Source organism: Bombus fervidus, chromosome 1 (assembly GCF_041682495.2).
Source record: "Bombus fervidus isolate BK054 chromosome 1, iyBomFerv1, whole genome shotgun sequence".
NCBI classification, from domain to species: Eukaryota; Metazoa; Arthropoda; class Insecta; order Hymenoptera; family Apidae; genus Bombus; species Bombus fervidus.
In genome coordinates, this window is record NC_091517.1 from 7664068 (window position 1) to 7687839 (window position 23772).

General features: G+C 31.7%; 2 protein-coding genes across 4 annotated transcripts in view; both read left to right on the top strand.

The window, feature by feature from the left end:
- LOC139988183 (uncharacterized) overlaps nt 1-19684 on the top strand; it is a 75275-nt gene extending 55591 nt beyond the window's left edge. For all 3 annotated transcript variants that reach the window (XM_072005310.1, XM_072005295.1, XM_072005301.1), the window contains 5 exons: nt 8744-8917; nt 15976-16129; nt 17100-17620; nt 18310-18580; nt 19001-19684. In XM_072005310.1, coding sequence (XP_071861411.1) covers nt 8744-8917; nt 15976-16129; nt 17100-17620; nt 18310-18580; nt 19001-19114 — 1234 coding nt within the window. In that variant the 3' untranslated portion in view covers nt 19115-19684. The remainder of the gene's footprint in view (nt 1-8743; nt 8918-15975; nt 16130-17099; nt 17621-18309; nt 18581-19000) is intronic.
- Pus1 (Pseudouridine synthase 1) overlaps nt 1-23772 on the top strand; it is a 188986-nt gene that overhangs the window by 7703 nt on the left and 157511 nt on the right. The window lies entirely within an intron of this gene.

Below are 23772 nucleotides of genomic sequence, written 5' to 3' on the forward strand. Positions count from 1 at the left end.
TTAACATTAAGAACTGAAATAAGAAGTTTTTTAAGCGTGTTGTTTCCTTTGTCTCATACAAATTTCTCAAAATTAAAGTAAAATATCACGATTCTTAAAATTGTAATTTTTGAAAGTATCGGAACGTTTCAATTTAATTATCGATTCTAATAATCCAGTAATACACTGAACCATATTCATATTCAGAATTGCATAAATAAAATCTAATTAAAACTTAAACGTACATTTACACGAAGTTTCAAAATAGGTCGTCTCGAAAAAGAAGCTTCGTAGAAAAATGATTTACGTATTTCATAATTTCGATTTACTTTCACATAAGAAGTTAGCTAGTCTACATTTGTAAATAACGTCATTATTAATTTAATTAATACTCTCACACATGATATATGCAAGATCCTCGATCCTGCACGTGTCTGAAAAGTCAGTCAAAAATCATCGAAAGATCCCAGACTAGCACCCTTCGTACATACGCTCGTTTAATCATCGTTCAGATAAGCGTGAAGTATCATTGCTCACAATCAGTCGTGAGCGTCGCATTGAACGGGGATGAATGTAAATGATGCACGTCTCTTCAGTCCTGTCACCGTTTCAATGTACACCTAGACGAACCTGTTTCCTCGCACGTGACCGAGAATAATTAATTAGCAGAAGATTCGTGTCCCTGAATGAGATCGTTCGCGATCAATTCGAGACGCGTTTATATCAAGTTGTTCGTAAAGATAAAGATGTTTTTAACAATCGATGTTAAGTGGAACTCCTCAGGTATATGTTACACGAATGTACTATATATTTTCGTTCATAAATGTTACGACTCGTTATGGTTTTATATAAAAAAATCTGGTTATTGGCCCAATTATATAATTAAATAAATAATACAATTGGTCCAATTTACTAAGAACAAGTGATTAATCGATCGAAATTTTGTATTTATGCAGAGATAATGATGCAAAAGTTAGTAATAATAATCGTAATACTTTGGTATCTGAAACTAAAGAAAATAAATCTTCCTAATTTTTATTTAGTAATTAAAAAAAAGTTTATTTTACTATTTTTACTGTACTTGAAATAAGACCAAAACACCAAAGACTAACACGTAAAAGATATATAGTAATCTGTATAATAAATTAGACATATTTAGGTACATAGAGAAGTAAGATTTAGGTTTAAGGAATAAATTAAGACAGAAACAAAATGTAATAAGGGCACGTGTACACAAAAGAATTGTAATAGGCATAAACGAATAAAATAAAATAAAAACGAATACAATAGGATACAATGCAATACCTAAAATTATGAAAGTAGAATATTTTGATTTAGTAATTAAATATCTCAGTACTTAAAGTTATATAAAAATTCTTGCAAAACTGCTTTGGGAACAATGTAACGCTGTGACAGCAACATCAGTCAAAGGCAACTCGTGAAACAAAAGATAAAGAGGAATATTTCGCAACGTGTCGTTTACTATTTAATTCAGAGGACAGTCGAATCGTGTCCGGATCGATCTGCCTATCATTCGCGGGCATCTTGTCGCGACGCGACGTTATGCACGATCTGTTTTCAGATGATGTCGCTACGAGACGACAACACATCACTCGAATAAAGCACGATGAATTGCATTTTGTATCGGGCGGTACGTTCATTACTTGGCGAGGGTCGCGAGAAAATGTGCACATGCGAATCCGTATGTACATATGGAAATAGACGACCGTATTTCATACAGTCAACTTGATGCATTGGCTTGTTTCGGAAATTCGAGATACTGAAGGCAATTTCAAAGAAAAATTTAAAGAAATATATCATTATTGAATAAATTCAAAGATTTCTCGTGTTAATGATTTTTACCGATTTTTTAAATATCGTGCTTCATACTTTAGAAAATTTTTCATCTTTTTCAACAATTTTTTTAAACTAATTCTTCTACCGTGTACTATATGCTATCTTCTGTTCCACTATACACTACAGTTAAAAAATTATGCGTCAATAAATAATAATTACATTTTATTATCGTGACATTCGTACGTTGAGCTTTCAAGACGCGTTTGATGATGCACTATTTCAGTGAAAAAGTATTTTATGGAATATATTAAAACTATTGTAAATGCAATCATAATTTTTTATCTCTGAAACACAACCTTAATTAAAATGTATTTTATGCTTCGTTTACAAGCTATGCACCTCAATTCGTTAAAGTAATATTTTTTGTGCTACAAATTGTACTTAGGGTGCAGTCTACGAAATCTAAACTATCAATTCGCATTCTGCGTTAACCTAATCTAAGCCCTGTAGAGTATGTTTGAGGTCAATGAACTACATAGCATTCAACGAAAGCTACCACTGAAACCAGCAGTGAATTCGCATACAGTATCGAACGAAAGTAACCGTGCTAATCGATGAACTCAGGTGCCTATGTAGATATATTCGAAAGAAATGCAGTTTTATGCAATTTATCTTAGCAGAAGTAAAAAATTTAAACAGCAAGCTAGACATTCATGTTTCAAGCAATCGGTACTTTATTTTCCATAAATAATAAGTTTCGAAAGTTGAGAGAAACAGAAAAGCACATTTATTTTTATTTTTTTACACGCAATACAAATAAATTAATTAATTTAATCTGTCATAGGTTTCGTTAATGATGCAACTATGAATATTTTTAAATTGAATGATATTTTCGCATTTTTTAAGCGTATATAACATAGATTAATAAGAGCCTAATAACACAGATTTTTTATTATGCATTGTTGTAATATGACAAGTAGTTCAAATTTTATGAGTTTCTTTAATTCAAATACGTACATTAATTAAGTGATTTGTATGCATTTATAAGAAATTTGTAGGTACAACAATAAAAAAAAGGCAAAAGATATTAAAAAATGTGTGAGGTATCTAAAATATAATACTCGTTATAATATTTAGAAAATGTGACTGTGTATAAATATCCTCAGTCTAGTGGTTCTACTGTATGCACTTAACGTGTTTAAATATGATTTAACAATTTTCAAGAATTTGTGCTCTATTCGTTCTTATCTACTTTAACTGAAGATAGACCACGTATGTTGTTCATCACTTGCATAGCAACTGCAACGTCTCACTACCGTAGAACGATGAAAATCGTTGAAAATTGAATACGTTTAATTTTAGAGTAAATTGTCTGGGATCGGTTAAGAAAAGTTGACGAGCACGCGATATCCTGGGTTTTTCACGATGTTCCTCGTATAGCGGTCGTTGAACACGAATAACAGTCGTGCAATCGAGCCATCGGATGTACATCTGTGGCGAAAACATGCAAAATGAATAAGTTGGAGGAAACATATACAATTAGATTTACATAATTACACGTGTGTGCCACCGGTTTGTATCTGATTGACTTCGAAAGTTGAATTTCGAAACCGAGATCCCCATTTATGTCCCTCTTTTTCTATTTATATTTCTCTTTTCACCTGTAATTAAGTGAATCTATTTCAAGCGGACACGTATTCGTGTAACCCTTTTACAGTAGCATGCAGAATATGTAATTTATGCTTTTTGCTATTCGTGTTACGTTTAGTATTTTATACATTACAACGATATTTTCTTGTATAAATCTGTTTTTCTCGGGAAAATATTTAAAATGAATATTATTTTCTTTCGACCCCGTCGTTCACGTTGCTTCTTTTCTCTTCATAGATTTTCTTCGCAAATTTTTGAACACTGTATTTGTTACGTCGCGTGAGATGGTTCTTCATAGTCTGACCGTCAAAGGCCTATGCACAATTACCGATTCTCAATAAACCTAAGGAACCACCATAAACAGAATCTTTTTAACGGAATCTTCAATCCTGTAAGTATTTTCTGTTTGTGGCTGGTATTCAAAACAGTCCTTGGGTTTATTAGTCGCTCTTAAAAATCACGGAGGAAGCAGGTAGTTACCTAATGGGAAAGGCAGTATTCGAATATACAAAAAGAAAGTAAAATTTAAATATATTGAATATTAATACTCCATAATATAACGTAATAAAATAGTAATATAATATATATATATAGTAACTAAGAGATCAATGTAGAAATAAATCAATGTATAAGAAATTAGAAATAAGAACCCAATGTCCTTCTTGCAATAGGATATAGGTCTAAAGTAAAAGTAAAATTAAAATAATATGTTAAAACTGAACATTTAAACGCTATATTTTAATAATATCTGGTATATATAATATTCATGCCAGATCATAGAAACACGAAAAAATAGCAGGCTTAAATAGATATTTCTGTTTTATTTCATTTAAACAATTAAAACAGGTGTAAGATCAGTATTATAAATTTATGTTACAAACTTCATCACTAATTAAATTTTCTTTGAATACAATGAAAATTGCTCAATAGAATACAATTCAACGTGTAATCTTTTATAAAGGTTAGTGGAAGATCATACAAGGAACGTCATAAAATATTTAAAACATTTGCGTTGGTATAAAAAACTAGATTTTAATATCGTTTCTTTGGAAAGAATTTTGCATTAGCGTAAATGTCATTTTTCCCCAATCTTGAACGAAATCATTTATGCACAGTGAATTAATTGAATAATTGATTCATTTATCTTATCGTTGAAAGCAATACTTTTTTGAATTTATAATTTATTATAGCCGCGTTATATTTCGTGATAAGTTGTGTTTCTCATCATCTTGTGATAACTCCAGGCGACTACCATATAATTATCAGTCACTCTACTATTACTTTAGCGTTTATGTCCTTCGAGTAGTATTCACAATGATGTACACCTGTCGTGTTTTAATAATGCACAAAGTACGTCATGGCGATAGAAGATTATGTTATTGACATTGCAAAGATATAGTAAAAACATAGAAGTTCTAGGAAGCATTTACGTATGTGTGACATTCACGTGGCATAAGATAATGATTAATGACCGAGTCATCATCAATTGGGCATACGTACGTTCATATTTCTATTGGTGAACTTTATACTACAAATCTATTCATTCAATGATATTCATGTCTATTGCATCGATCGATTTAATTCCAAGTTAGGATATAGTATGAATATTTTCTACACGAATAAAAAAAAAAAAAAAAAAAAAAGATTTGAAGATCTTTTACTGTAAATTTAAATCTTTCATAAACTTCAATATCCAAAAAGATATCTTTGTAGTCGCATTTATTTCACTCTAATGTCCTGCTATAAATAAAAATCTATAATATCAATATAAAACGTATCTTAAATTTATCCCAAGAAAATAAAAATTAAGAATTGCAAATTGCTGATGAGTTGCATATAAGGCTACTTTTTATGAAGTAGCAAATGAAAATTCTTTTTAAAAAAATACATATAGTCGAGGAATCGTATGATCACGATATCGTTTCGTATATAATATTTATAGAAGCTATAATTTACTAGAAACTAGAGCTACTCTATACTGTCCAATGAGTTGAACTAGAATACGTAAAGACAACCGGTCTCGTGATAGTGAATTATGATCTGCCGGAAGGCTTCCTATCATTGCAGAAAATTTGCTCAATTTAGCTTGACAGATATATGATCGTCTAGCTTATGAGATTAGTATAAAAAAAAAAAAAAAAAAAAAAAAAAAGGAAAGAAAAGAAAAGAAAGAAACAAAATTGGCAACTTTCTATTTTATATGTATGTTAGAATTGTGAATTGATCCTGATTCAGAATGCAGACAATTGCGGTATTATTTCTAAATCGATTACCTTATCATTACGCGCTTTTAGGTGGTCTCGTGAAGTTTGTAGGAAGGTATGATAGTGGTATACGATTCACGTTCTCTTTTAAAACATGGTTACGCCTCTTATTGATGCGTAACACGGTCGACCTTTTGGAACGGTGCCAACCATTTCGTACATATGTATTTCCTGTGAAACGGTCAAGTGGCTAATAGAAAAACGTTTTTCCTCTTCCGCGATGAGACAGCTGAACAACTATAGCGTTTCTTCTGAAACAAATGAGATCAGTTGTTAAATTCGGTTATATTTCGATTTTGAGAAACTCGTTAAAATTGATGCACATTACAAATATTTTGTACATCCAATTTTATCGACGAAACGCAAATAATTCCATAAGTAACTGAAGGAACTACTGCTTAATATAAATTTTTCTATTCATAGATTAAGGGACAACGTTGTGTGAACACAACATATTATTTGTAATTTCTTTGTAGTCAATTTACATCATTAAAATCTATTGGATTTTTATTATAATTGTAAAAACAAATTCTGAGAATTTGCTCAATATTTTGCTGTTAAATGTATAACATTTTCCATTGAGAAATAAAGATACGTAGAAATATTTTATGTAACCCCTGTAACGGAACAAAAATCGAAAGTTTTCAAGTAGTTTTATAATTACTAGATACAGTGTATGATACAGTAGACCAGAAGAAAGAAATGTTCCACGTAACTCGATGTAAGTCGTAAACTTCCACCGCAATTACACAGCGTTTAAACAGCTGTTAGTTCAGTTTCAGAACTTTCCGTCTAAACCTCTACTTCCGGTTTCATTGTTCTGTTATTTTTCCCATACATACATACCACGGAATCAATCAATGCGATACACGTTTGCTATATTATATCCATTACAAGGGTATAGATTCCTCCTACCATGGATTACTAAGTTCTAGGTTATAGTGCGTTTATTAACTATTAAAAAGGTCGAAAGGACGTATCGGAGTTACACGTTGGTCTTTTCCAACCCTCTAGTCAGTCTGATTTCCCGGCTGGTCCGTGGTGGACTCGTGCATTCGTTGCTCTTCAGACTCTTCGTCTTCGACTTCAGCTTCCTTTACGTTACCACGATAAAATCATCAAATTAAATTCTTCATTAGCTACAACTAAGAGTCGACAAATTTCCGCGATCGTGTCGTTGCTTAATTTTCGATTCACGGACGAAATTCGTCGAGAATTTAAAAAATAGGACAATATTCGTTTCTTAGAAGATATGAGTATCTTCTTCATTGCTCGACTGGCCTTCAGCTCCTGGGGAGCAAGATTACGATCAACGGCTCGAGTGATTTTTAAGAAACATCGATACCCGCGTGGTTTCTACTGAGTTCAATCGGTTCCACGGAGGATTATATTGAATACATCGATAGTAACGTTTCTGTAGCTGTAGAAGTTTGTTATCGTCGCTGGTCGATGATATTTTATCCGACGTTCCTTATTAGCTGATTTCGAATCTAGAAGGATTTAGAAATTAAGAAGTTTCTTTCGGAAATATTAATACTTTGAACATCTTTCGGTTCTTGTTTTGATCCCGGATCTTTGAGCAAATAAATAAGAAACTATTGTATTTCTTTGATTCGCAGGTGTAGAAACACCTGCTTCAAAGTTGCGTTAAATTTAACTTCCACTTCGTTACCGTGGTCGGTGCATCGATTAATACTTTGTTTAAAATATCTTGGTTCTTGTTCATTCGTCATTTTATTGATACATCTGGTACAAAGTCTTTTCTCAATTGTTGTATCATTATCGCTTCAAAATTTGCCACGCAACCTATTGTTATCCATTTGAGAAAGGAAAAAATACAACGTGGTCGTCGAATTTGCTTTCCAATCTTTCCCTTCTTTCTCTGTTCCGGTTCGTATCACGGTTGTCAAAAAGAAAAAAAATAAAAGTGCAGCACGTTATCACTGGCCGCTTCATGAAAATCTCTTCGATATATATCCAGGTGAACCTCGGTTCGTTACGATTTTTGGGAGAGTAGAAAATCGATATCGATACTGGATTCCCGAGCCTGAAGAATTCATCTTACAGAAATAATTGCGCTGTAGCTGAGCGGTAGAAAAAGAAGGATTGTACAATGGAGTTCGAAACACGCGCATTGATCGAGCTTTGTTTCTCTTCTGGCCCGATCACTAGAGCTAGGTATGTTGAGAGAATGTTTGCAATGTAAGAAAAAATCTTTCTTCTAATTCTTCCATTTAAAAAAATTTATTTTTCTCATCGTTGGATTGTAAACATTTATGTAAACTCATATTTTTATGGATACAGTTGAAAGACTAGAATGCCGCTTTCAACTTCTCAACCTTTGGCGTAAATATAAAATCGATTAATAGGGGAAAGAAGAACTTACTATACGATCATTGTTTAGAGGTCAAAATGACATTATTGAGAAAAAACGTTATCTGTGCCGGCGTTAATGTTAGATTAATTTGTTATGAAATCACTGCAGAAGGTTGTCAATGACCGATGAACTTTCAACTCTTTGCACTCTGAGGTTCAGTGGCAGGCGAAATACAATAAAGTACATGCAATTGACGACGAACGTCAGTCTATCGTCTGTAGTCGTCTTTAATTATTACACTTAGAAATTTAAGTATATATTTTTGAAAGCAATTAAATGTATCTCAAATATAGCTTGTAAGTTTTAATAACATTTGTCTTAAAAGGTAGTTACAGTATTAAATATTAATATTATTAGATTTTTTATTTGAAAGAATATATTTTGAATTTAAAAGTATTAGTTTAATCGTCGAATTAATAAATTAATCCTTATATAATAAGATATCATATATAAGATAATAAGATATTATAATTTAAAAAATTCATTCTTAGGAAATTAGTGAAAAATATGTCAGGTCAAGGAAGGATGTATAAAAAAAGAAGAAATGTTAATAAATAATTAAATAATTAATACCCTGCCAATTGACTATTGATCTTTTTCGCAGTGACTGAATGGAACAGCTTGTAAAAATTCCCGACTGAACGAAGCATTGATTGGTTTATCTATATTTTTCCAGGTCTGCGGGGTCCATAGGAGCACGATCCGCGCCCAGCACGCCTCTTCAAGTAGCTCCTGGTGCGCAACAAGCGGGCCAGCAGTCGATTAGCGGCTCTCAGCTTACAGTAGCCGCTGCCAATAATTCGCAGCCACCAAGGAGCCCGAGCCACGCGGCCTTGAGATGTAACGACAGGTAAGTCCTCGATCTCCAATCAGTTTTTCCTATCCACATCACATATAACAGGGTAGGACAAGGTTATATAGGTAGCTAAGCTTCACATCTTAACACTTTCACAACAGCTATCAAAAATCATGATAATGTCCAAACCATACAAAAATTATTGCAAAATAAAACAGGTATTTGCGGATTGTTAAGGTCGTGAAGAAGAAAGATATGCCAAAATATATATATATATATATATATAAAAAAATGTAAATTTATGGGAGGATAAGAAACTTTTACACGAAAAAAATCGCGTACTCGTCAATAACGAAACAAATAACGCAAATTGTCCCGCCGTGAAAGTGTTAAAATTCATTCTTGATCTTTGCGTGGAACAATCAGACATGAAATGAATCATCTGTTTGAAAAATCGAACAGTTGAAAGCTCATAATAAAAATGACGGATAAAGAGATCAATTTTGTTATCTTGAAAGTTCATCTAATCATTCGTGATAAAAAGAAATATCTCACGGAGATAGTCAGATGTGACTTACGTTGCACGTAAATTAAATACCTGTGAGAATATTTACAAATTATTATTTTTTTCATTCTTGCCTTTTTCTGGTTTCTTTCGATTGTGTGAGAGCGTGAATGGAGGAGAAATAAACCAACGACCTGAATATTTTAATTGAGATTAAAATTGATGGGGATTCGACCCTAGATTCTTCATTCATCGAATAACCTATTGAGCCAATTGAGTGTTTCCATTCAATTAATTCTTGACTTGGTAGGATGCTTTTTCGAAAAAGGCGTTAAACTCCTTCCTTTCTCTGACCTTTGATCTTCTAATTATAAAATTTGTTAACCCTTTATCTTAAGCTTAAATATTCTACGCACACGTCAATTTTCAGGAAAGATACACCAACGATCCAAGTGATTCATTATTATCAAACAAAGAAAAAATAAAAATTTATAACCTGAATTTATAATTTTTAGTTAGTTTATACGATCTTCTTCCTACGTGTTCCATTCAATCTTTTTAACCCACATTTATGCGAAGGCAAATGGTTGGCCTTGACGAATGGGGTTAAGACAATTATACCAGCTGACCAATTGTGGACCGTGGTTTGTAATATGCTATTGCATAACGTGGCCAAGTGTAGTTAGTTTATTGGAAACGTTTCTGGAAGTCGTCAAACACAGTTAATTCTACTTCCGCAAATGCGTATCAAAATTTATCGACTATGAATTAGTGCTTCATATTTATTTAATGCGATATGATCGCGGTATGAATAACATTTATTGTCGTATATAAAGTGCGATAATCTTTACAGTATATAATCTAAAAACGGTATTAAATTTTTATGTATACTGAATTATCTAATTCGTAATCGATCAAATCAAATATTGGGAACGATACATGGTATACATATATTTTCTGTCAATTTTGGATAGTTGAAACTATTTTATGAGTGTTAAAATCTTTTATTTTTATAGAGAATTAACTGCCCAAAAACAATTAAATGTAATAATTAAATTATAAAATAATATATATATATTTCATGAAAATTAAAAAAATGAAATTTTTTGGATTGAAAGAATAAAAGTATTTTACATACAATCACTGCCAATTGTACATAATCATGTACATAAATGAGTCACGTTAGGATAAGTAACAACGATAGTTTTGATACTCCTGTCAGTTATGCATTGAATACAATCAACTTGTACTACATTTCGTACCACGCCGGAAGTAGAAAGCTAAAAATCTATCTATGAAACGAAACTAATTGTTATCGTGATCTTCTAGGCTTAAGGTAGATTTCCAGGAATTGTTAGTTCCTCTAGATAACGTATCATGAGATATCGAGACACCTGTTCACATAAGAACGAAGTGTGAAAAGCAATACGTTATTTCTGTCACACCTGCTTGATAACAATTTCAAATGAAATCGGTGCTATAATCGTTCTACGTTTTTACAAAAAAAAAATGTCTAGTTTGATAGTGTTTGATAATGTTTGCTTTTAAGCGCAATTCTTTATGGTACTTTTTAGTATTTTTTTTGCGCTTTTATAATAATCATTTTTCATCTATAATTCAAAATGGCATATGAACAATATGTATGTAAGATTATATGTACATATGTATACATATAAAACAATATATTATAGGAAATAGTGCTTTATAGAGATATAATTATGATGAAAGACAATACAAAATTAATATTGAAAATTAATATTGATATTACATATAAATAAGAAGTATATTGAAATAAATATTAATGCAAGATGTGTTAAAATAGTAAATATTAATGGAGCAAATATTTTAATAAGCCACTAAGTGGCTTTTATTAAAATTTATATATAATACTTTTATTAAAAAATCTGATATCGATTGAATATTCTTTTAGAATTCAACCAGTTGTATTTGCTAGTCAACTAAAAATATTTACTAAGAATCTTTAATAATTATAGTATTTCATATATAGACTCACATAGTTTGTATTAAAATTTGTAAGTATAAATATTTCTTACTACAAAAAGAAACAAAAATGTTATTTCTTATTTTTCATTTTCGCAAATCTAATTTATCCCTTGGTTTTAAATGGATATAATAATACAAAATTAATACAATGAAAAGACAAACAATATTAAATTTGCAAATTCCTTTGTTAAGAATATATGAATGACATTTCTGCGCATTTAAGTGTAAAATTGTTCAATATAAAAGAAGGTCAAAGTAAAATATTCAAAAAAGGTAAAAAAGAGAGAACATTATACGTCTCATTTACTTTTCTGTTTTTAGTTTCTCTGTACATTGAAGTTTGTTATAGTAACGATATTCTATCGTCTCGTCACTTGTTTACGTGCTTGTAGATCTTACAAGATCTTATTGCATGGCGAATAACTAAAAATAATTATATATACGATATTATTACATACATTATATATATTATATACATATATATAATATTATACAATATTTATTTTACTATTTCATATCATATATCTTATACCTTACTACTCATACATTTTATAACAATAAAATCACGAAGAATTTAAACAATGGTTATCGAACAATTTACGTATAAATAATTATATAATGAAAGACACAAGATTTTGATGTTTAGGAAGTTTAAACAAAACAAAAAAGCACTAAAACGTCTGTAACAAAATATTTGAAGTAGAATATTAAAACAGCGTATAAAATAAAATTCCAATGCAATTGAAAAAATCGTTATTAATATATGTAATTATTCGTTAAAACAATAACGTGTTTCAAAGATAAAAATTGAAGTACTGTAGCAGATTTAATTATGTTTATTAAAATGAATTATGAATTTACATAAGAATCGGTAGTTTGCCGTTTATTAGCTACAAGTTCACCGTCATATTAGCTAAATTTCAATCTGTTTATCCCATTATTCTATATCTTATATTTTGTTGGTAACGAAGACGAACAGCGAGGAGTATTACGTATCATCGGATGATCATCAAGTTATTAATAAGCAACGAGTTATTTTCACGTTTAAAAATATTTTAAGAGACGTCTGTCTATTCCTATCGCCACTATTATATATCATTTCGTGTCATTGATAGGACAAAAAAATTGTATTTACTTTGAAGTATCCCTCAGAAACATCCGGTGGTTTATCATTAAAAAATGAACTTTAACTCACTGAAATTTTCTTAGTCTACAGTTATGTACGAAGAAGAAAACCAGAGATATTTCGTCACGTATTATCAATATCAAGCTTCTGCTCGATAACACCACGATATATCCTGCATTCGCAAGTCTAATACCGTACGATACGCGACACGTTTGCTAAACGATCGATACACAGCGACCGTGATCGTTGGTCAAATTCTTACACTGTTTCCTGTGTTCACCATGACGCGAACAAAGAAGAAACTAAGGAGAAGCCAAGAAGAAACAAACAAAGACTGAACAAGACACGAAAAATAAGTAGAAGAGAAATATAAAATAAACAGCGAAGAAACAGAAGTGTAATCAAATGTTGGAAAATGTTTGCGTGTGGTTCCAGTGGTATTTTAAAAATCCACAATCGTCGTAGTGTCGTCGGTTCTTTCCTCGAGTCGTTATAAGCTCTGTTTGTAAAAGATCTTTTACTTCACGGTCTTCTATCAAAAATATTTTTTTTCCTTGTCGTATTGGAATAAAGAAAGGAATCTTATTCACACGGAATACCGATCGCCGGATATGAAGGTCGCTGGATAGCAACGGCTAGAAAGACATAAAATATTCTCTAGTGAATTCAATTACCAGTATCGCATCCCCGATCGTCTTCGATCGTCGCTCGACCTTAATTTACATTAAGCCAACTGGTAGCGGGACGCAATTAACGATCGAAATAATTCCTTGGAGCGGTTGCGCTGACGAATTAATGCCAGTTCCGTAGAAGGTGGCTAACAGATCGTTTCATCGAATTGTCAATCGTATGGTGTATCGCATAAACTGGAACACTTTCAAAGAGAAAGATCGTTCCGGTTGCTAACAGATTTGCAGAGTCTTGGTTTTTTCTTTTTCTAAGATACAGTTTATCTGTCAGATCTGTCACCATGGTTTTTCGATCGAATTCCAAGTCTAATATATACGAATGTGACGTCTGGAGCAATGACATTTGGAGCCCGAAGATTCGAAAAAGAAGGTGCGACTATATAATAATCACATATAACGATCAAATCGGTTGTGAATGTTCACGCATCTATGGGGAACTTAGGTACAAGCTGTCTCAGAAATCATAGTACAATTGGCAAGGGACGATTCTACGTGAAAAAAGAGATCAGAAATGTAGAACAAAATTTGAGAGTCTTAAGGTTTTCACAGCCTGGATTATTCTTATTCACACTGTCACGCTTAGAGCAAAAGAAAGGAATTCTTTTCCCTCTGGATACGGCTCTTTTCCGCAAGACACAAACAGTGTTAGACGAAGCAATGTTAAACGCATTGGTATTAGTGTAATAGCGCGAATAGAACAAAATTGGTTGGTCTTGTATTCGAGGAAATCGAATTGAGAAATTTGTTAACCGGAACTTGGCTAATTTCAGACGGGGCAGGAGTGAGTAATTTACATAATAATAACAATAAGTCTAAGAATAAGGTTTTTTTCGTGTGACGTTTCATTTTGTAAAAAAATTCGGAAATTCGTCAAATAGATGTATAGTGTGCTAATACTTTACAGAACAGTTTCAAACCTTATTTTCTCGAAAACCCAACTTTTTTACTTATTCTGGCACGTAGAATAATTTCTTGCTAATCGTTTACTTACACTAATTTAATCTTCTTAAAAATGAAGCGTCGTGTGAAAAGATGTTTGTCTGTGTTTAAAATTTCTTTTTCCACGTACGAGTCATTCCCTTGTTGGTTGTGCTACAATTAGGAGGACGCTGTGTATAAAATTGTACAAAATGCGCATAATATGCGAAAATACGTAAAATATCCAGAGCAAAATACCTGTAATTTGCGGAATGCAAGACAAATCTCTATTCGAATTTCACTTCTCTAGTCGAATTTGTACAAATATGTATCTGTTGTAACACCTGCAGTATTATAATGATTTAAAATAAGAACGATCGATCATGGTGACGCTATGGATGACGAATTGGATAGGAATCGACGTCATTGAGAAAGTTTGTTTCTTTAATTCTCGAGATGAGAAGTTTCAGTTTGTGGATTCGAACGTGATGTAGTTTTCATTTCCATTAATTCTATTTGAGTTTTGGCATGTTGTTATGACATGTTGTATATAATACGTAATAGGGTGGTCTAGAATTATAGGCGGGAATGTAAGCGGTAAGTGAAACTCATGGAACAAAATAGAGACATTCTAAATATTAAAAAAATAGGATTTTATTACAACGAAAAGTTTATACTTTGGAAATTCTTTATTAATTTTTCTAATTCTCTGTAGTTTCAGTTTTTCTCTGTGAATTACATCATACAGTGAATTCATATTGTCATTTTTAGGAGTCTTTATATATATATATATATATATATATATATATATATACGTAAATAAGTTTTTTAATATTTTATATCGCATCAATATCGAATGACGTGACGTTTAAAAATTTACATTTTCTACGATGCAATATATTTTTATTTAAGAAAACAAAGAAACTAATCGACAAAAAATACCAGAAAGTTCCCATTTTTTTTGTAGAAGTAAAAGATTAGAACGCATTGGAGTTTACCTACAAACTTCTGTGAAAAATCTTAAATTTCTTAACTTTTTGATAACAATGAAAAATATTAAATTTGAATTTATATATTATAAGACTTTTAACATAATTGAAAATTACTGAAACACAGATAATTGTTGCTCGAAAGCTAAATTATGATTATAGTTGTAATGCTCCACGGTAGTGTTTAGAACTTAAGTGCGTAATAATCAATATAATGTATTAACAATAATTAAACACATGCTTTTACATCATCGATCTTTGTGTTGCACGCAAAAAGATCATAGAAACAGATTGTAGATTTTTAAGCTCTTACGTTATATTTAAAGCTGCAAAAATGCACAGACTGCATACAATGTACAAAAATATATAAAATATCTAAAGTAGAGTACACTATGTAGGTAACACCGCTGAAGTAGAGTGTCCCACTTAGATATTATTCCTTTAGTACTATATACAAAAATATAAAATTACACATAAAAATCTTCAATTTAATCACGAGTTACCAATTTAAACACAAAAAGTAGATAAATTACTACTCTAATGTTTCGGTATCAAACTTTAGGTGTATTTATCATTGCACGTGTTAATAATCAAATATATCGACCATAAATCACTGATCTGTTTATCACACTACATCAAAACTGTACTTTTCGCTATCTAGAAGATCTTTCTGGTCAAATATTTTATTGACCATATTTGAAGATGTAGACAGTTCAGTTTTTTATTGGGATCAAACATAACTGATTAATCGTATCTTTCAGAGAATAATCACGATCTGTTTATTCCTATTTATAAACATTTACTTTATTGTGTCCACATTGATTTGTTAGATTAATTAATTTATTCTGTAATTAACAAATTTCTATCTCTTTTTTTTTCAGTCATCTTTCCAAACCGCTCAGTAGAAGTACACCATCAATGGCAGCTGGTGGTGTTGTGCAGACTCCAGGGAAGGTTAGTAGATCTTCGTCCACATCGTCGCCAACGACTACCAGCAGCGCGAGACAGAAGAAATTCCACAGGCATTTCTCTCAGGTAATTCATAAGAGTTTCGCTCATTCTCATTGATGTCTCACATACACGACGCTACTTTCTTGAACTAGAACATCGTTGAACGATGAAATTTACGATATTATTTTATATCTATCGATCTTACGTGGATGTTGTTTACTTTGGTTTGTTGTTTACTATAAATCGACAAGCATAATCTCCCTGGATCGCAACTAAAATCTTATCGCTTTATCGATAATAAATTTATTCTTTAATTTTCTTTAAATATATAAAAGAAATAAAAATTTTCGTTTAAATTATCAAACTAATGATAAATATAGCGATAAATCCCACCTGTTTTTCATGTTTGATACGTTCAATTGTCATTATAAAATGATTTCTATTTCATAAACTTCATATTAATAACGAATAATAATAGATTTATTTTATATAAATTATAATGAGATAATCTCGTGAGAAAAATACACGAGGTTGGGATTAACTATTTGGGTCAAAACTCATAATTGGCGATGAGAAACACGTTTTTATTTAGTTTCTTTTGCAATCAACATACTCTGGTCTTCTTTTAAGAAAACTTGATAAATTGTTTCTCGACACGATTCCGGACGTAATATATTCGTTGCTTATTATATAAATGCTATTGTATTATTTGATATAAAAGTTGGAAATTCTTGGAAGGTTTTGTAGTTATGAGACGTAGTGTACGGCGCGTAACCATTTCATGCCTTACTCTCAATATAAAACTTGACCCAGATCGGTAATCCATTTCGAAATTCCGCGCCTGTCGATCGATCTACATCTATCAGCAACTATATACTGCAACGAGACGAATCAGTGAGGGTAAACAAAACGTAAATGCTGAGACAGCAGCTATTTGTTGCCAACTAGTGACATTCGAGTATCACCATAATCACGTTTTGTTTATCTTTCCTGACTCTTCTCGTTCGATGGAGTATGTATAAAAAACCTAATTTCGATCTACTATTCGATTTAGGTTGCTGCGGACGAACGGGTATTAAACTACTACAGTTGCGCGCTGGTAGGCGACATCTTGCTGCAAGGACACCTGTACATTACACCAAATTATTTCGCGTTCTATAGTAACGTGTTCGGCTATGTAACGAAGCTTTTGATACCTACAGTTTCCGTGTTGAAGATCAGTAAAGAGAAGACAGCACGAATCATTCCAAACGCTGTGGCAATCGCCACCGAAGAGGAGAGGCACGTCTTCTGTTCTCTTCTATCCAGAGACTCGACCTTTAAGTTGATGAAACAGGTTTGGGACGCTGCGCTGGAGCCACAACCGTCACCAACGATTCTACCGTTGACCACAGAACAGAAGCTCCTCACCCCAAACGCGTTGGTTGTCGATGATTCCGAGGTGAATCCGGAGGAAGATGATTCCAGCATGTCTGAAAGCGGGACAGATCTGAATTCCAGACCGCCGACCATCTGCACCGACACCGATGCTGTCCCATTGAAAATTGTCAGGCCTAGTTTGCCAGCACCTGCAAAGTAAATAAGTGTTTTAGAAATATTCTTGTCATCTTCTTGTCCGCAAGTCAGTTAGAATGCCGTTTATATAATAGCTCATGAAAGTATGCGAATTCTTGTAGAAACTTTTTATGAATATATTATGTGTGTAATACGAAATGTTTGAAGTAGCGTTAACATCGTAATAAGATACCACGATCATGTGTATATTGGTAAAGCTTGAAACGAATCTGAAAATGTATATAGCATTCATAAGATATTTATTGCAAACGTAAATGCAAACGCAAAGTATTTCAACAATCATTAATCAATCAATATTGATAAACTACAATGTTTAGTCGGCTCATCTTTAAAACTATTTATATGTCTGAAAGGAAAAAACACCGTTTATATGTATAAGCTACATACTAATTTTTGACTGAATACATATATATTGTATGTATGAATCAGTTGTAACTTACATATACATTTTTAGCCTGGTTTCAAATTTTACTAATATAACCATGACAGTCTTATTTTTATTACGTTTATTTTTTATTTTTTATTGTTAAATTTCATAAATCTTTCTAAGTAAACTGCTACCTGAATCATGTTAAATATATTCCATCTCATAAACAATTATTAATCAAGATGCAGCTATCAGAAATTGTTTAATTATTCTCATAAGTCTTTTAATAATTACCTGCTAATTAATTTTTGTATCTGTTTAGGGTGGAACCATCACCGGTGCCGATACTTCCAGCAACGTCCAACAACTCCAACTCTGTTTTATCCTTGTTCACGGATAGATTGAGAACTAGCACAGTGATTACCATACTGATAGTAGTCCTAGCAGCTCTATACATGTCGGCGGCTTTGATGATGATTCGCATCGACAGGTTACATACGGCGTATCTCAACCATCCGTTTGTTTCGCCGGAACGTTTCACTCAGGATCGACTTTTGCATTACCTTAATACAAACATTGATCAAATAGTAAAGGTACGATTACTTCACTATAGAAAAATGGATGAGGTTACCCCATAAGCAGATTGTCGATATATTTTTATGAATATAATTAAAATACTGGAATTTACAGTGGTTTACACAGGAAACTTTTATTTCATGTATATACTTGTTATGTAAAATAGCTTGAAATTTCATTAACTTTATAATGATTGTCACTATTATTTTGATAAAATATTAATATTATGGGCAAAAATATTTTTAAAGGGAATTTTTTTTTTAACTGAATTGTAGGGAAGAACACATATTTAGCTTTAGAATTAAATTTACTAAGGCTATTTATCTATGTATCTATCTTCTCTGTAATTTTGACCTATCTTGTTCTTCCCCCATAGCACCCATTCATGTAATTATCTAATGAAAAAATAGAACTATAATAAATATTCATTATTTTAGGTACGACAGAGTCTACAGATGTTGTCGCAGCAGTTCGTGTCGATGAGCCAAAATGGAGAAACCGAGCCGAGCGTATCCGGTGGCATGTTAGAACCGGAAGACGCTCCGAGTTAGCCCCCGACGAAGCTAAATAATTTAATGCAACCAAATAATATGAGTCCCCGTCGCCTCGCTAGCGTATGAAGCGTCTCGTATTAATACGTCGTTGTCTTCGTAATCGGCGTCGATTTATTATCGGCGTGCGAAAACGATCTCGATTCGATCAATTAATTAACGGTGTCGCTTCGACGGTCCTTAATAGGCAATTATTATCGTTAGACTATCTAGACTTACTTGACAGGTTTCGAAGATAATAGGTTATTTAAAGTAAAAGAACAAAACAGACAAAAAGAAAGTAAATTATACACTGAAAATGTTTCGAACGCAGGGATCGTAACGATCGTAACGATCCTTCTACACTTAGATTGGAGAGCATGCGTAACTCGATTCTTAATTTTCAGTCGCGCTTGCAGAATTTAAATACGATGCTTAAAGGCTGTAACAAACGAAGTAAATATAAAAAAGAAAAAATTTTAGGAGCGTCGTATATACGATATACATGTACGAATGTGTGCTAGACAATTATATGTATGACAAGATGATGCGAAATGAATTGATGAATATGAAGTAGAAGAAAAAAAGAAATATTTGAATGCGCAACGCGAGCGAAGGGATTTTCGTTTTTGAAAACTAGTCACGTATTTATATATGCCCCACATACAACAAGAGTATAATGAACAAAAAAATGGAATATATATATATAAATATTATAAAGAAGCTATATATATATATACATATATATACATATACATATACATACATATGTGTATATATATACATACATGCATACATAGAATAATGCATATTTCGCGATTACTTGTTGATATTGTATATCTGAGATAGTTGAGGCACTACCTTTTTAATCGATACAACTGGCAAAGAATTACATTATAGAATTAACAAAGTGGTTATGCATTTCTGTCGTACCGAAAGTAAGAATAATGTATTGCATCGCTACAGGAAAGATACCAAGAACGAAAAAGTTTCTTAACAGACGAGCTTGTGCTGCAGTATTCTGATCGTCCGGAATACACACTATTTCGTCATCGAACATCGAATACTGCTCCTTTTAGACAAAAACAGTTAAAATGAAAAAAAAAAAAAAAAGAAAATAAACGAGACATTGCATTTCCCACGCACACTGGTGTTCCTACGAAAAAAAATTTTTCCGGTCGTTTATTCGGAATGATAACGAAAGGGTGATTTTCTTTGTTTCTCTGTCTTTTCTTATCTTTTCCGTTTGCTTGTATTTTACTTGACTCCTTCGAGACGATTCTTGGTATGCGAAAGTGCTCGCGAAATATTCTATTCACTTATGAACATATTTCAATATCGTTGCACATGTTCTTCTATGTGTATGTAAAATAATGCGAAGAAACGTTCAAACAAAGTGTTGTTATAATTGCGGTTAAAATATGGGATACGAGAAACGGGAGATTTGACTGTGATAGTAGGATCGAGGATCGAATTTTGTTAAAACACGACCGCGTTTAGCAGATTCGTCGTGTTCGTCCCATCGAAACAAAAATGAAATAAATAAGTAAAACTAAAGTAAACGAGAGACTGGTTATTACGATCGGACCAAAAAAGAAGAATGTTGTAAACGCGGTCGTCATTGCGCGAGATCGCGTGGGATTTAAAAAGAAATGCTGTTACGTTATTTACCTGATATTTATAAAAACTAAAAAAAATGCACGTACGATAAAGCGAAATTCAATTGAACCGTTGTTTCTCGATACGATTATCATTTATTACGATTAAATCATTGTGATTGTATTTACCGATGAACGGCGTTAATTTTTAATTACTTGAACATATATTATACCTTTGCTATTGTTCGTCGTTTTATTGTCATTACGTTCGCGAAACGTACATTCTAAATTATAAGAAAGAGAAAGTGAAAAGATATAAAAATATGGGGGATATATTTATCTGGTGGCAATTTAGTGGACTATCTAATTTATTCTAATTTAGTCTTTATGAGTTTCTAATTACGAATTTATAGTTTGAATCTTTTTGTGTACTTTACCTTTACGTTGATTAAATTCGCTGAAATTTGTAATTACGAATTGTATATGCCTTTTTAAAGTATTGCTTATTCAAGGGGGAGGAGATATACTTGTGCCTGGCGTGTGCCGTAATGGAGAAATATCGGCTGCATTCTAAAATAGAAAATGAAACACAAGAGCATACGTGTATATGAAGCAAGAAATGCTGGAATTCGTTCGTCAGGCGATTTACATCGAATTTTATTTTATCTTTTTCTGATAGATTGAACGTTTTGAAATTGAACGATGTTAATATGATATAAAAAATTAATGAAAATTGGACGATACTCGCCATTTGAAAGCGAAAAAAATTTAGTGGAAAAATGGAGAACTATTTAATAAAATTTATGCCAAATGTCGGAACTATTGTACTTCTCGTATGAAGAACAAGAAATTGTTTTGTAAAAATTTATCTGTTACTGTAAATTCAATAAAAAGGATGTAGTCGAATAATTCACAGAGCGATTGAACGAAGAAAATATTTTTCAGAATGACTAGTTGGCGATAATTATCCACTTGATCTAGCTTTGGATCTCGTTATGTAAAATTTTAAACGGAAACAGGTCTATAAAGGGACGAATGGTTTCTCTCTTTCCGTTCTCGTACGAATATCGTTCGCCTTAATCCTATGTACTGTTAGACCAATGCTCAACGTACGACTCATTATTCCTAGAATATGTATCCGTATATAACAGCTCTTGATTTGTACTTGTTCTATATGTGCGAATTGTCGTGGCGACGTCAATTGAATTAGCTGTACTTTTCAGAATCTGATGCTATTAAATTTGATCAAATTGACAGAATTGATCAGTATTGAATACTTTCAAACATAACAGGTCAGGGCTGTCTGTTTCGTATTTATGTATATTTTTAATTTTTGAAATAAAACAATAATTATTTATTTGAGAGAATACAAAATACTCTCATTTGATTTTTTTTATTTAAAAGAATTAGAATTATTATTGAACTTTATCAGTTAATATTTGTACTATCATTGTTTCTTCTTTTTATAACGTTAAGGTTAAAGAAGCTCTAAGATTCATTTAATTGTTACAAGATATTACTTAATCTCATAGTTCATTGTAAATTTCAGGTGAAATTTTGTGTATTTCTAATTTTTAGTAAACTTGTTGTTAAGCTTTGTAAGGTAGTTAACATAATTATGATATTATTATAATATTTAAGTTATTAACTTGCGCTGTAAATACTGTACTATTTTACATTCATGTTGATGTCTTACTTTGTCGCCCTGTAAGTAATTGTATCTTTACATTCAAAGGCACAATGTTTTACAACAGTAATATCAATAGGGGAAGTAACTTTGTTTCCCAATAATATTTAACTAGAATAATATAACAGCTTTTCTGGTTTTTTAATTTATATTATTTTCCATTTATTCTTACATATTTTCTAAATTTCATGATCTATATTTTTGTGATATTAACTAGTTCATTTGTAATTATTCATATTTTCAGTAAGAAACCAGCGTCTTGTAAATTTTAAATTATTGTAATTGAAAACGAGGGAAATCAGTCTTAAATATGGATAAAGCTTGGGCAGCATTACCTTATAAAATAATTTTATTTTCAATTATATTTAATCTATTTACTATTTTATGATTGTCCCGCAGAATATCTAAAAATCTTAAAGAAAAAACGTGATAAATTATACTAAATATACGCTTATGTTGATATGCCACCTATTTTTAAAATACTTGTATCTTTAGATCTAATTGTTTTCTTCTTTCCAACTATGTCAAAAGTGGATTTATCATGTTTGTTCTGTGTGGAATCTACATATGCAAATCAATATACATTTGATCAAGATCTCCAAGAACTAAGGAACAAATACATTTATCGAATATACAATTCAAATAACCTCAATGTTTCTCTGCTCAATTGTCAATCAGATTTTGAAAATGTATAGCTTTCGTTAATGAATTGTATCCTCTGCGTAAATAAGGAAAAAGCAAATTTGTCAAACCTGACATAGATGTGTTTAGAATGCATTTAAAAACGCGTGCCGGTTCCTAGTGAAAAATATTTAGCGCGCGACGATATAAAAAGGAAAAATAAAGATTTTAGGAACGAAAAAAAATAAGACAAATGAAAGACCGTACAATTGGAAAATTACAGACAGACCAATAATTTACAACGTAATTTGTGTAGTCCGATAAAACGGAGCGCAAATAAATTTATGGAAAATTGAAACATACATTTTCTTCCTCCTTTCAGCCCCTTCATCTACGCGCAACGATATTAATCGCGTGGAAAACCGCAATATCCCTCTACATTTACATTATGAGCTAATTAGCGATGTATGTCAAGACGATAAGATAATATTCCTTTAATATTTCCTTTCTATTGACATTCATAAAAACGAGAATTAAGTACATACATTTTTTTTATTTCAATGTTTGCTATTGGAAACTCTATTAATAATGTTTGGATTAAATCAAGCTGTGAGTGTTAGATGTTTATCTCATCTGGAGTGGACTAATGTCTACCATAGTATTTTAAAAAGTAAAAATTGCACGGCAATTTTGAAAACACAAGGATCTACGCAGAAATTAATATGAAATAACAAGTTTTTTTTCAAATAGAAAAAAGTTTTATTATTTTGTTT